Source organism: Carassius auratus, chromosome 48 (genome assembly GCF_003368295.1).
Source record: "Carassius auratus strain Wakin chromosome 48, ASM336829v1, whole genome shotgun sequence".
Taxonomy (NCBI): domain Eukaryota; kingdom Metazoa; phylum Chordata; class Actinopteri; order Cypriniformes; family Cyprinidae; genus Carassius; species Carassius auratus.
In genome coordinates this window covers 9,164,322-9,176,402 of record NC_039290.1, presented here as the reverse complement: position 1 = coordinate 9,176,402, position 12,081 = coordinate 9,164,322, and the positions used below count along the sequence as shown (strand labels likewise).

The window sequence follows — 12,081 nt, the reverse complement described above, 5'->3', positions numbered from 1 at the left end:
CTAATATCAATAAATCTCTCACCACACTGGGGAAGGTCATCTCTGCTCTGGCTGAAATGGTGAGACACTTGACTGAATAATTTAGTTCCTGAAATGATCGTTCTGTCCTCGTGTACGTCTCCTCGCGTCGCTCAGAACCTGTGAAGTACAAGAGCGCTCCAGAAATCTTAACTAAAATGTTTCTGAATACAATTAAAGTACATTATGTGATAAAGAGCAGCCTCTCTTAAATGTTTCACAGAAGAAAGAGACTCATACAGGTTTATAATAAGAGGAACTTCCTGTCAGAGAGAAGCTAGTGGTGTGTTTATGTGTTGAGTGTGTGATCATGTGATCATTATTCCTGCACAGCAAAACAGCAAAAGAAGGAAGAGTGAGTTCATCCCGTACAGAGACTCCGTGCTCACCTGGATACTGAAGGAGAACCTGGGTAACACACACACACACACACACACACACACACACACACACTCTCTCACACGCACTCTCTCTCTCTCTCACACACTCACACACACTCACACACACACACACACACGGAGTTGTGGTTATGAAGCATGTGTTTGTTTCAGGTGGTAATTCTCGTACAGCTATGATCGCTGCTCTCAGTCCTGCAGATATTAATTATGAGGAAACACTCAGCACTCTCAGGTACATCCATCAATCAATCAATCAATCAATCAATCAATCATCTGTGCAACTCTTCAGAGCTTCCTCTGTGTGTGTGTGTGTGTGTGTGTGTGCAGATATGCTGACCGTGCCAAGCAGATCCGCTGTAACGCTGTAATTAACGAGGATCCAAACGCTCGTCTGATCAGAGAACTGAAGGAGGAAGTGAACCGACTCCGAGATCTGCTGCTGTCACAAGGACTGAGCCGGCTGATCACTGCTCCAGGTACACCCACACACACACACGAGTTTTAAGGTTTGATGCATACAGTTGAGTTTAAGATGTCTCTTTGCTTATCTATCAGCTGCTGAAGTCAATAACAACCGTGTGGGCGTCAATCTAATGCCTGCTGACCCCGCCTCCAATGGAGCTCCACCCACATCTGCACCTGCCCTGGGAGAAGGCCCCGCCTCTGAGAGTGACCCCGCCTCTCTGGATGGCCACGGCCAATTAGAAGAGTTTCAGGGCGAGATGATTACCAATGAGGAGGCAGTGGAGAGACTGAAGGTACGGGAGGGCGGGGCTGTGGTGGTGGGAGGAGCATGGGATAATGAGCATCATTAATCTGTGTGTGTGTGTGTGTGTGTGTGTGTGTGTGTGTGTGCAGGAAACAGAGAAGATCATGGCTGAGCTGAATGAGACGTGGGAGGAGAAGCTGAGGAAGACCGAGTCGATCCGACTGGAGAGGTAAACACTGGTTTCACTGCTGCAGGTGAATGTTTGAGGTCTGACACTAAAACCCCAGATGACAGCCAGTCAGTAAATAAATGCACTTAAAATATTGATTTGGCTTGAAGTATTTAATTAGCTCAAAATTCAATACTTCTGCATAGACACAGCACTTCTAGCAAGTGGTTTTAGCAAAGGTAGAAAATATTGTCTTATAAAACATTAATTTTGAGGATTTACTTGAATAATTATTTTTGTATTTCATGTGTTATATTTGTTTCATTGTGAGTGGAAATGACTTCAAGTTGATTTCAGATTGTGATGCCGATGCTGAGATGGTCATGTGACGCTGTGTTTGCTGTGTGCAGGGAGACGATCCTGGCTGAGATGGGAGTGTCCATTAAAGAGGATGGAGGAACTGTTGGAGTGTTTTCACCTAAAGGGGTCCGTATACACACACACACACACACTCACAGACTACATAAACACACAGTGGTGACATGATCAGGTGTGTGTGTGTGTGTGTGTGTGTTTCAGACTCCTCACCTGGTGAATCTGAACGAGGATCCATTGATGTCTGAGTGTCTGCTGTACTACATCAAAGAGGGTGTGACCAGGTGAATGAATCAAAACCGTCTCGATCCGGTTCAGACTGAATCAACAGCGTCTCGATCCGTTTCAGACCGAATCAGAACCACCTGGATCCGGTTCAGACTCCTTTATGGAGCTGCAGGATGTTTATGTGATTGTGACAGAATAGTTGATATTAATTGTAAAATTGAATCTTTTTAAATACTCTGATGTGATAGTTCAGTAAATAGTTGAGCTGATGATTTTTTATGCGCAGATATTCATCTTTGTCTGTGTGTGTGTGTGTGTGTGTGTGTGTGTGTGTGTGCGTGTGTGTGTGTGCTTGTCAGGGTTGGTCAGAAGGATGTGGACATCAAGCTCAGTGGTCAGTTTATCAAAGAACAGCACTGTGTGTTTTACAGCTACATCAACCAGAATGGAGAAGGTAAGAGTGTGTGTGTGTGTGTGTGTGTGTGTGTGTAGTACAGTGCACCAGTGTGACAGTAATATGGTCGTATCGTGATGAGGATAGAAACATCCAGAACAGCAGACGGAGCTCCACAGAATCAAGCAGAAAGATGAACTGTTTACTCTGACAGTGTCTCATCAGCAAACTAAAGTGACTCTCAGAGGAAGTTTACATTTACATCTTTAGCAGAAGCTTTTATTCAAAGTGACTTACAGCACAGTTAGGCTATAAATCATTATTTTACCGGTGTGTGTTCCCTGGGAATTGAACCCACAATCTTCTGCGCTGCTGACACAATGCTCTACCACTGAGCCACAGGACAAGAGTTTCTGCTCACATATTGAGACAAGCCTCACAAATATAGATTGTGTGTGTCTGTGTGTGTGTGTGTGTGTGTGTGTCAGTAACACACTCATGTACTGTGCTGGTTTTCTCTCTGTCGGTGGAACAGTTGCTGGGATTTAAACACAGGTATCATCAGTAAATCAATCATGAGCTTTATGTGTGCTTCCTCATTCTCCTCCTCGTCTTCCTGTTGTGATCACACACTGTTATTCGTGTCATGTACTGTCCTGTTTCACCACATACGGACCGTCTGTGTGTCGTCTGTGAGTTCCTCTGTGCTTCATTAGCATGATGTGAATCAGATCATTTGCTTGGGTAAATTAAGAAGCAGGTCGTCTCTCATCAAACCGAACTCATTTAGCATCACAGGAAACGTGTAGGTGACACTGTTTGCATGAACATCAATCCCCGACCAAAGAAGGCTGCTCCATCTCATTTGGTTATTTCCTGTTCATTTTGAATTTGATCAACAAAGCAAAAATCAGATGATTGATAATTGCAGTGTGAGGTGATGTGGGCGGGGCCTACAGGAGGCGGAGTCTTCCTCATTCAGCTGTGTACTCTGAGGAGCCCCACCCTCCTCATTAGCATACCGTGTACACCATGATGACATCACTTCCTGTGTGTCTGCAGTGGCCGTGACTCTGGAGCCGCTGGAGGGAGCGGAGACGTACGTGAACGGGAAGCAGATCACCGAGTGTGTGCTGCTCAAACAGGGTGAGTGTGTTTGTATGACCTGAACCTGTCCTCGTGATCACATGACCCTGAGCGTGACCTCTCGTGACGCAGGCAACCGTATCGTGATGGGCAAGAACCACGTGTTCCGGTTCAACCACCCGGAGCAGGCGCGTCTGGAGCGTGAGCGCAGCAGCTGTGTGGAGCAGCAGGGAGAGCCGGCCGACTGGAACTACGCTCAGAGAGAGCTGCTGGAGAAACAGGGCATCGACATCAAGCTGGAGATGGAGAGGAGGTGACACACACACACACACACACACACACGTATGAGTGTGCTGACGTGACCAATTCACCATCCATGTGTGTGTGTCTCAGGCTACAGGACGTGGAGATTCAGTATCGGAGAGAGAAAGAGGAAGCAGATCTACTGCTGGAGCAACAGAGACTGGTGAGACACACACACACACACACACATAAACCCAAACACACACACACACACACACACACACTGATAAACACAGCTGTATTTTCAGCATCATTCCTCCAGTCTTCAGTGTCACATGATCTTCAGAAATCAGAATAATATGATCATTTACTGCTCAAGAAACATTTCTGATTATTATCAGTGTTGAACACAGTTGTGCTGCTCAATATTTCTGTGGAAACTGTGATGCATTTTAATTTTCAGGATTCACAGATGAACAGAAAGGTCAAGACAGCATTTATTTGAGATAGAAATCTTTTGTAACATTATAAATATCTTTAGTGGCACTTTTCATCTATTTAATGCAACCTTAATGAATAAAAGCATTAAACAGTTGCTGAACTTTTACAGCAGTGTTTTGTGATAAAGATCTGTTAGCTGTGAGTCACACTATTGTGTGTGTGTGTGTGTGTGTGTGTGTGTGTGTTCAGTACGCAGATTCAGACAGCGGAGATGATTCTGACAAGCGTTCGTGTGAAGAGAGCTGGAGACTCATTTCATCCCTGAGAGAGAAACTACCAGCTAACAAGGTACCAGAAAAACAGAGTACAAACATCTGTGGTTCTGGACAGACGTCACATGTTCCTCGTGTGTGTTTCAGGTTCAGTCCATAGTGAAGCGCTGTGGTTTACCCAGCAGTGGCAAGCGGCGCGAGCCTCTCCGAGTCTATCAGATCCCGCAGCGCAGACGCATCAGCAAAGACCCCGAGCAGGTGACCATGAGCGACCTGAAGCTGCAGGCGGTGAAGGAGATCTGCTACGAGGTGGCGCTCGGAGACTTCAGGCACTCACGGCGAGAGATGGAGGCGCTGGCCATCGTCAAGATGAAGGAGCTCTGCCGCATGTACAACAAACGAGACGCGGCCGAGAAGGACACGTGGAGGGAGGTGGCACAGGACGTGTGGGACACGGTGGGCATCGCAGACGAGCGCTCGCTGGAGAACACAGACGGAGAGAGCGGCTCAGCGGACGGAGAGAGCGGCAGAACCGGCGTCTACAACCTGAAAGCACACATCGACAAACTGACCGATATTCTACAAGAGGTTAAAGAGCAGAACAACATGAAGGACGAGGAGATCAAAGCCCTCCGAGACCGCATGATGAAGATGGAGAGCATCATCCCAGCAGTGCAGCAGGTACACACACACACACACACACACACACACACACTCTTACACACACACACACACTCTTACACACACACTCCTACACACACACACACTCTTACACAGACGCACACACACACACACACACACACTCTTACACACACACACACACACACACTCTTACACCGAGGCACACACACACACACTCACACACATACACGCAATATAGTTATAATACTAACTTTAACTTGAAGTTGCGCAAGTATATTTATGCTCAAGTTCCTTTTTTGAAAAATAAACATTTAAATAGTGGTTGATACAAAAACTTTTTTCAAACATGAATTCAATGTTGTAGAACAGTAATAAAATGAATATTTTATATGGTGCATATTTAGCAAAAATGCTGCTCTTTAGAGTAAATATTTCTAGCTGAAATTTTACAGAATTTGAAATCCGATACTTTGTTTCATATCAAAATTAACAAATCACAAAGCTCAATGCAATTTATTGAATGGGAGGTGCTACAATGTTCCGTTAATTTTCTTTGTTTTTGTTTGCTTTTTCTCATTTTGTTTTTCTTTTATTTTTTCTTACTTTTCTTTTTTTTCTTTAAGGGCAATAAACCTCCAATTTTAAGGCATCTTTCAACAAGCCTTACTAAACCAACATTCAGAGATTATCTTGACAAAAAAAGACAGTTTAATTTAGAATTTTGAAAAACTTTTTGTTATATCGATTCAGTTGGAATTTATAGACCCTCTCATCTCAATTCTGAACGGAGACAGTAATGGATGACATGATTGTGTTTGTGTAGGATAATGATGATGAATCAGAGGAACTGCTTGCATATGGCGATCAGGGGCGGGGCGATGAGCAGGATGGGTGTGGCCCTCTGGAGCTCCTCCCCAAACAGGAGCGAGTGTCACGGCTGATGGAAGAAGACCCCGCCTTCCGTAGGGGCCGCCTGCGCTGGCTCAAACAGGAGCAGCTGCGTCTGCAAAACCTGCAACAGCAGCAGATCACCAAGCGTCTGCGCAGAGGGGGCGGAGCCGGGGGCGGGGCTGGGGCCGGGGAGGGCGTGGTCCACCTTCCTGGAACAGGACGCTTCATTCCCCCTCAGGACTGCAAGCTGAAATTCCCCTTTAAGAGCAACCCGCAGCACCGGCTCTCCTGGGGCCCGAATGTGTCCGTCACAGTGGACGACCTCAAGGACGAGCGCAGCGAGGGACGAGGCCCCGCCCCCGGCGTGCCGTTACTTCCTCTACCGTTCCAAGTGCCGGTCGTCATGCGCGCGCCCTCCCCCAGTCGCCCCTGGCAACCTCGCCAATACAGCAACGGTAACTTTGGCAACGGCAATCAGTTTCCTCAGCAACAGTGGCACTACAGGCGCAACTCACTGGACAGCAGCACCATGCCTGGCAACCAGAGTTACTACAGCAACGGTCACCACAACAATAACGGCTCACAGCAGTCAAACCGCGGTCGCTATCGGCGACAGTCGCCGGGCCCTTGCACACGTGGGGAGGGGGCGTACACACCGATGTACGTCAATCATCAGCGGCCCGCCTTCCAGACCTACCAGACTCTACCGCACACACTCGTGGATCAACAGCACGGCAAATACCAAAAACCGCAGGGCTACGTCACCCCGCCGCGCATGAGACGCCAGTACAGCGCCCCCGACCTGAAGAGCAAAGAAACGCCCATCTGATGTGTGCGTGACCGCTGTTTTACCGCCGTTCACTTATGATGTCATGAATACAAGCGAGTTGTTTTGATGGGTTAGTCTCGTGTAGGCAGACTATCAGTAGAAAGAGTTAATTCTGGCCCACTTTAGACAGGAAGAGAGTGTTTGAGTGACAGGTAAGACCCGTTCGCTATGAGAACAATTACTATGATGATGGTTTTATATTCATTTTTAAAGGAGCGCTTACATTTACTGTAGTTCTGCAAATTTTTGCAAAGCTGTTTTGATAGGAATCTACACAATTGGGTTATAGTTATCTTTCTTGTTGTGAACGGGCCTTCAGACTCCTGGCCCTCCAATCAGATTAGAGCTTGTGGTTTTTGGAAAGCTCTCATTATTTTAAGTGCAGTACTCATGTTCTGTATGGGTGGTCCGAGACTACTTAACCCAAACTGACCCAAACTCCGTTAACGCACCACGTCACTACTCCGTCTGTGTGTGTTTTGCTGTTCAGGATCACATACCTCTCCACAATGACTCAGCCTGGGACTAGTTTTGCATTAGTTTTGGGTGTTTGTATGTTCAGCCTCAATGTGCCTTATTCAGATGCCAATAACCTCAGAGATCACTGAAGGAAATGCCATGGGAGTGTGTGTGTGAGTGTGTGTGTGTGTGACGCTGATGATTTACTGTGTGAGAGAACTGAGATGCAGGAGGAAGTTTTAAGGCCTGATTCATGGATATGATTCTTTTGAACCGGTTCTTGATAATGATTAATTCACCTGATTCACAACAGAACAACTCAAAACAACTTAAAGGAAGGTTTCAGTTCAGATGTGTTCATCACCAGCGAGAATCATTTGACTCACCCTTCAGAATATAATTGTATTTTAGTCTTTAAGCTTTTTTTTCATTGTATTGCGATAATGGTCTTTAGTGTATCAAACTGAGCCAGATGATAACAACTGAATGACTTAAATCAAGAACCAGTTCATTGAAACGAATCAGCCGAATTAAATGATTCACTGAAATGATTCAGACTAGAGGAGAGAAATGAGAAACACAAAAGTGTTTACGCAAATGACAGACAGCTGTCAATCGCTGATGATGATGATGATGGTGGTGAAGGTTATGTGGAGAGTTCAAAGGTCAATGTAATGGACATGTGGAATAAAGATGCAAGTTGTGTGAGTTTTAGAGTTGATGTAGGGTTTTTTTAAGTTGTGAGGTAAACATGCTGATGATGGATGTTTTAAACTTAATCAGATGGCAGAAATATTTTGACTATTTATTGGGAATATGAGTTGTTTGATCCAGTTCAACATTATTTTTGAGTGGCAGATTTAAATCAGTCCTGCTTGCGTGAGGCTGCAGTGGTGTATCATGCTAGATGCTCAGAATCTCAACAGATATCGCACTGAAGATTCCTACTGGAAAATCTCACTGGACATTCCCGTTGCAGAATCTCATTGGAGAATTTCATTAGAGATTCTTAAGAATATTTCCACCAGAGATTCCTACTGGAGAATCTCTCTCTGAAGAGTCCCACTGGAGAATCTCTCTCTGAAGAGTCCCACTGGAGATTCCCACTAGAGATTCCCACTGGAGATTCTTAAGAAGGGTCTCACTGGAGATTCCCACTGGAGAATCTCTCTCTGAGGAGTCTCACTGGAGATTCCCACTAGAGATTCTTAAGAAGAGTCTCACTGGAGATTCCCACTGGAGAATCTCTCTCTGAAGAGTCTCACTGGAGATTCCCACTGGAGAATCTCTCTCTGAAGAGTCCCACTGGAGATTCCCACTGGAGATTCTTAAGAAGAGTCTCACTGGATATTCCCACTGGAGATTCTTAAGAAGAGTCTCACTGGATATTCCCACTTGAGATTCTTAAGAAGAGTCTCACTGGAGATTCCCACTGGAGAATCTCTCTCTGAAGAGTCCCACTGGAGATTCCCACTGGAGAATCTCTCTCTGAAGAGTCCCACTGGAGATTCCCACTGGAGAATCTCTCTGAAGAGTCCCACTGGAGAATCTCTCTCTGAAGAGTCCCACTGGAGATTCCCACTGGAGATTCTTAAGAAGAGTGTCACTGGAGATTCCCACTGGAGATTCTTAAGAAGAGTCTCACTGGAGATTCCCACTGGAGAATCTCTCTCTGAAGAGTTCCACTGGAGATTCCCACTGGAGAATCTCTCTCTGAAGAGTCCCACTGGAGATTCCCACTGGAGAATCTCTCTCTGAAGGGTCTCACTGGAGATTCCCACTGGAGAATCTCTCTCTGAAGAGTCTCTCTGAAGATTCCCACTGGAGAATCTCTTTCTGGAGATTCCCACTGGAGAATCTCTCTGAAGAGTCTCACTGGAGATTCCCACTGGAGATTCTTAAGAAGAGTGTCACTGGAGATTCCCACTGGAGAATCTCTCTCTGAAGAGTCCCACTGGAGATTCCCACTGGAGAATCTCTCTCTGGAGATTCCCACTGGAGAATCTCTCTCTGAAGAGTCCCACTGGAGATTCCCACTGGAGATTCTTAAGAAGAGTCTCACTGGAGATTCCCACTGGAGAATCTCTCTGAAGAGTCCCACTGGAGATTCCCACTGGAGAATCTCTCTCTGAAGAGTCTCACTGGAGATTCCCACTGGAGAATCTCTCTCAGAAGAGTCCCACTTGAGAATCTCTCTCTGAAGGGTCTCACTGTAGATTCCCACTGGAGATTCTTAAGAAGAGTGTCACTGGAGATTCCCACTGGAGAATCTCTCTCTGAAGAGTTTCACTGGAGATTCCCACTGGAGAATCTCTCTGAAGAGTCTCACTGGAGATTCCCACTGGAGAATCTCTCTCTGAAGAGTCTCACTGGAGATTCCCACTGGAGAATCTCTCTCTGAAGATTCCCACTGAAGAATCTCTCTCTGAAGAGTCTCACTGGAGATTTTCACTGGAGAATCTCTCTCTGAAGAGTCTCACTGGAGATTCCCACTAGAGATTCTTAAGAAGAGTCTGTCTGGAGAGTCCCAGTAGAGAGCCTCACTAGAAATTTTCATTGGAGATTCCCACTGCATCCCGTCAGACAGAGAAAATGCTTGAATGTTCAGAGACACACGGGAGGCTGTTCTTGAGTTTTTGCTTCATCATGGTATCTGTGTGGCAGGTGGACAGAGTTATTACAGTGAGACATGACATCACTCAACTATCACAGGAGCTTTTCTGACTGTGACTTTTAACACTTCTGGACAATCAGCTGATTATGTTTTGATGATGAAGACGATGTCTTTTATTTACACTTGCAGACTATTTCCTGCCGTAATATGACGTTTGTTTGGTTTAATTTGCCTTTTTCAGTTTGATTATGATTTCATTGAGTAATTAGTGTTTGTGCAGTTATGTATGTGTGCGAGGAATCCGCTGAGTTCATTTGCACAAACACACACGTGCACTGTTCACTCTGTGTGTGTTTTGTTTGAGGTTGACATTGATGTTGTTTCCAACATGATGAACCTCAAGTGTCTCACTGGACACAAGCTGCCACTTCTGTTTCTGCGCTTCTGTTTGTTTTATTCTGGGTTTTGAGTTATTTTTGAGTTTTAAAATGGTTAAAAATGTCAATAAAGGACAATGTATAAAAACGACTGTTTCTGGTGTCTGGTGATGTAAAGTCTGTACGTCTTAAATATCCAAATGTTTCTGAAAGAGTCTCTTCTGCTCACCAAGGCTGCATTTGTTTGATAAAAAAATACAGTAGAAATTGTGAAGTATTATTACAATTGAAAATATCTGTTGTTTATGTGAATATCTGTTCAAATGTAATTTATTGCCGTGATCAAAGCTGAATTTACAGTATCATTATTCCAGTCTTCAGTAAGTTTTTTAAACAGTATTTATTTGAAACATAAATCTTTTTTAACATTATATTGTAAATTGTGAAAAAAAGAGCCTTCCCAATGATGCATTATTGACGTTTATGAAATTCCCAAAAAGTGGAGAAAAGAACCTGATAATACAGTGTTACAGATATGACAGTTATAGTTCGATTTCTCTTGTAAGGAGTTATGTATATTCTATGGATGACTTTGAAATGGATAAAGCAATGAGCCAAGTTTTTAGAAGTTAAGATTAGATTAGACCACACCCTCTCTCTCCCACTTGTCAGATAAGTCAAAATCTGTTAATTCATGATTCCATAGGTTTAATAGAAAGAGGCTTTGCAGTGTGATCATTAAGTTTTCTATATATGAGAGAAACAGATGGCCGAACAGAGGATGGTGCGATCCAATCCAAATAGGATGAGAAGAAATGGGGGAAGCCCAGGGATCTCTATAGGCCTTGAGAGCAGAACGTAACTGAAAAAAGACAAAAATGAGCAGAGAAATGAGTCCTTGGTTATCATATAAGTCACTGCATGTGTTTATGCCCAATGTAGACCAAGAGCGCTGGACAAATGGCCGATTTTCACATATAAAATTTAAGTTGTCCCATAAAGGTGTGTTCTTTCAAAATTTGAAAGGTCCTATCATCAAGACGGTCCACCCTTTTCCAGATCCTAATAGAATTGGCCACAAACGGGCTAAAAGTATATTTATAATTTTTATTATCTTTATTTCCAGCATGGGATGAGTGATACTGGTCTGTAGTTGGAGCAATCTAATGGATCTTTACCCTTTTTAAGAAGCTGTGATATCAAAGATGTTCTTTGGACTCGATTGCAAAATTAAATGAGTCAAGCTTGAGAGTCCCAACCACATCCCTTATTTCTAAATATAATTCAGGAGGAAGGCCATCTAGGCCTGGTGATTTGCCCTTCTGAAGGCTTTTAGTGCTTCATGAAGCTCCTCCAAATCCATCTGCGTGATCCGAGGCAGTCCTAATTTATCCAAGTACTCTTTACAAACTGACTCATCGAAATCAGTTTCAGTTTTGTACAGTTTCGGTTCCTTGCGGCTATCACCTCTGGCTTGCTTAGTTGGGGACACTTCATCTACAGCGATATCATTGACTTGATTGCAAATAAATGCACAGACACTATTTAAACTGAACAGAGATGACATCACTGAATTCAATGATGAACTGCCTTTAACTGTCATTCTGCATTATTGACACACTGTTTTCCAAATGAATGTTGTTCAGTGCTTTGACACAATGTATTTTGTTTAAAGAGCTATATAAATAAAGGTGACTTGACAGTAAATGGAGACCAATGCTAACCTGTCAGTATGCTCAGCTCTTGTCATGGCTTAAGACTAAAATGCACATCCACAACTTTGAATATGGTTGATTCGAGTTTGAGTCCAACTTTAACTACAACTTTACAGAAAAGTTTCTACAATATTTAGTATTAGCTTATAAGACGTGACTGTTTATGTGCATATGACATGAATTTTCAGAAAAATTAATACAAGTCGTAGTCAACCAGACGA

At 44.1% G+C, this 12,081-nt stretch overlaps 1 protein-coding gene across 2 annotated transcripts in view; it reads left to right on the top strand.

Annotated features, from left to right (window-relative positions):
• si:ch73-375g18.1 (kinesin-like protein KIF1C) overlaps nt 1-10,293 on the top strand; it is a 22,566-nt gene extending 12,273 nt beyond the window's left edge. For both annotated transcript variants that reach the window (XM_026237293.1, XM_026237292.1), the window contains 15 exons: nt 1-59; nt 352-430; nt 570-648; nt 744-892; nt 972-1,174; nt 1,275-1,354; nt 1,705-1,780; nt 1,874-1,953; nt 2,257-2,351; nt 3,354-3,437; nt 3,510-3,690; nt 3,771-3,843; nt 4,311-4,409; nt 4,481-5,014; nt 5,799-10,293. The exon at nt 1-59 is cut by the window's left edge and continues 7 nt beyond it. In XM_026237293.1, the coding sequence (XP_026093078.1) occupies nt 1-59; nt 352-430; nt 570-648; nt 744-892; nt 972-1,174; nt 1,275-1,354; nt 1,705-1,780; nt 1,874-1,953; nt 2,257-2,351; nt 3,354-3,437; nt 3,510-3,690; nt 3,771-3,843; nt 4,311-4,409; nt 4,481-5,014; nt 5,799-6,695 (2,768 nt within the window). In that variant the 3' untranslated portion in view covers nt 6,696-10,293. The remainder of the gene's footprint in view (nt 60-351; nt 431-569; nt 649-743; nt 893-971; nt 1,175-1,274; nt 1,355-1,704; nt 1,781-1,873; nt 1,954-2,256; nt 2,352-3,353; nt 3,438-3,509; nt 3,691-3,770; nt 3,844-4,310; nt 4,410-4,480; nt 5,015-5,798) is intronic.
• The last annotated feature ends 1,788 nt before the right edge of the window (nt 10,294-12,081 follow it).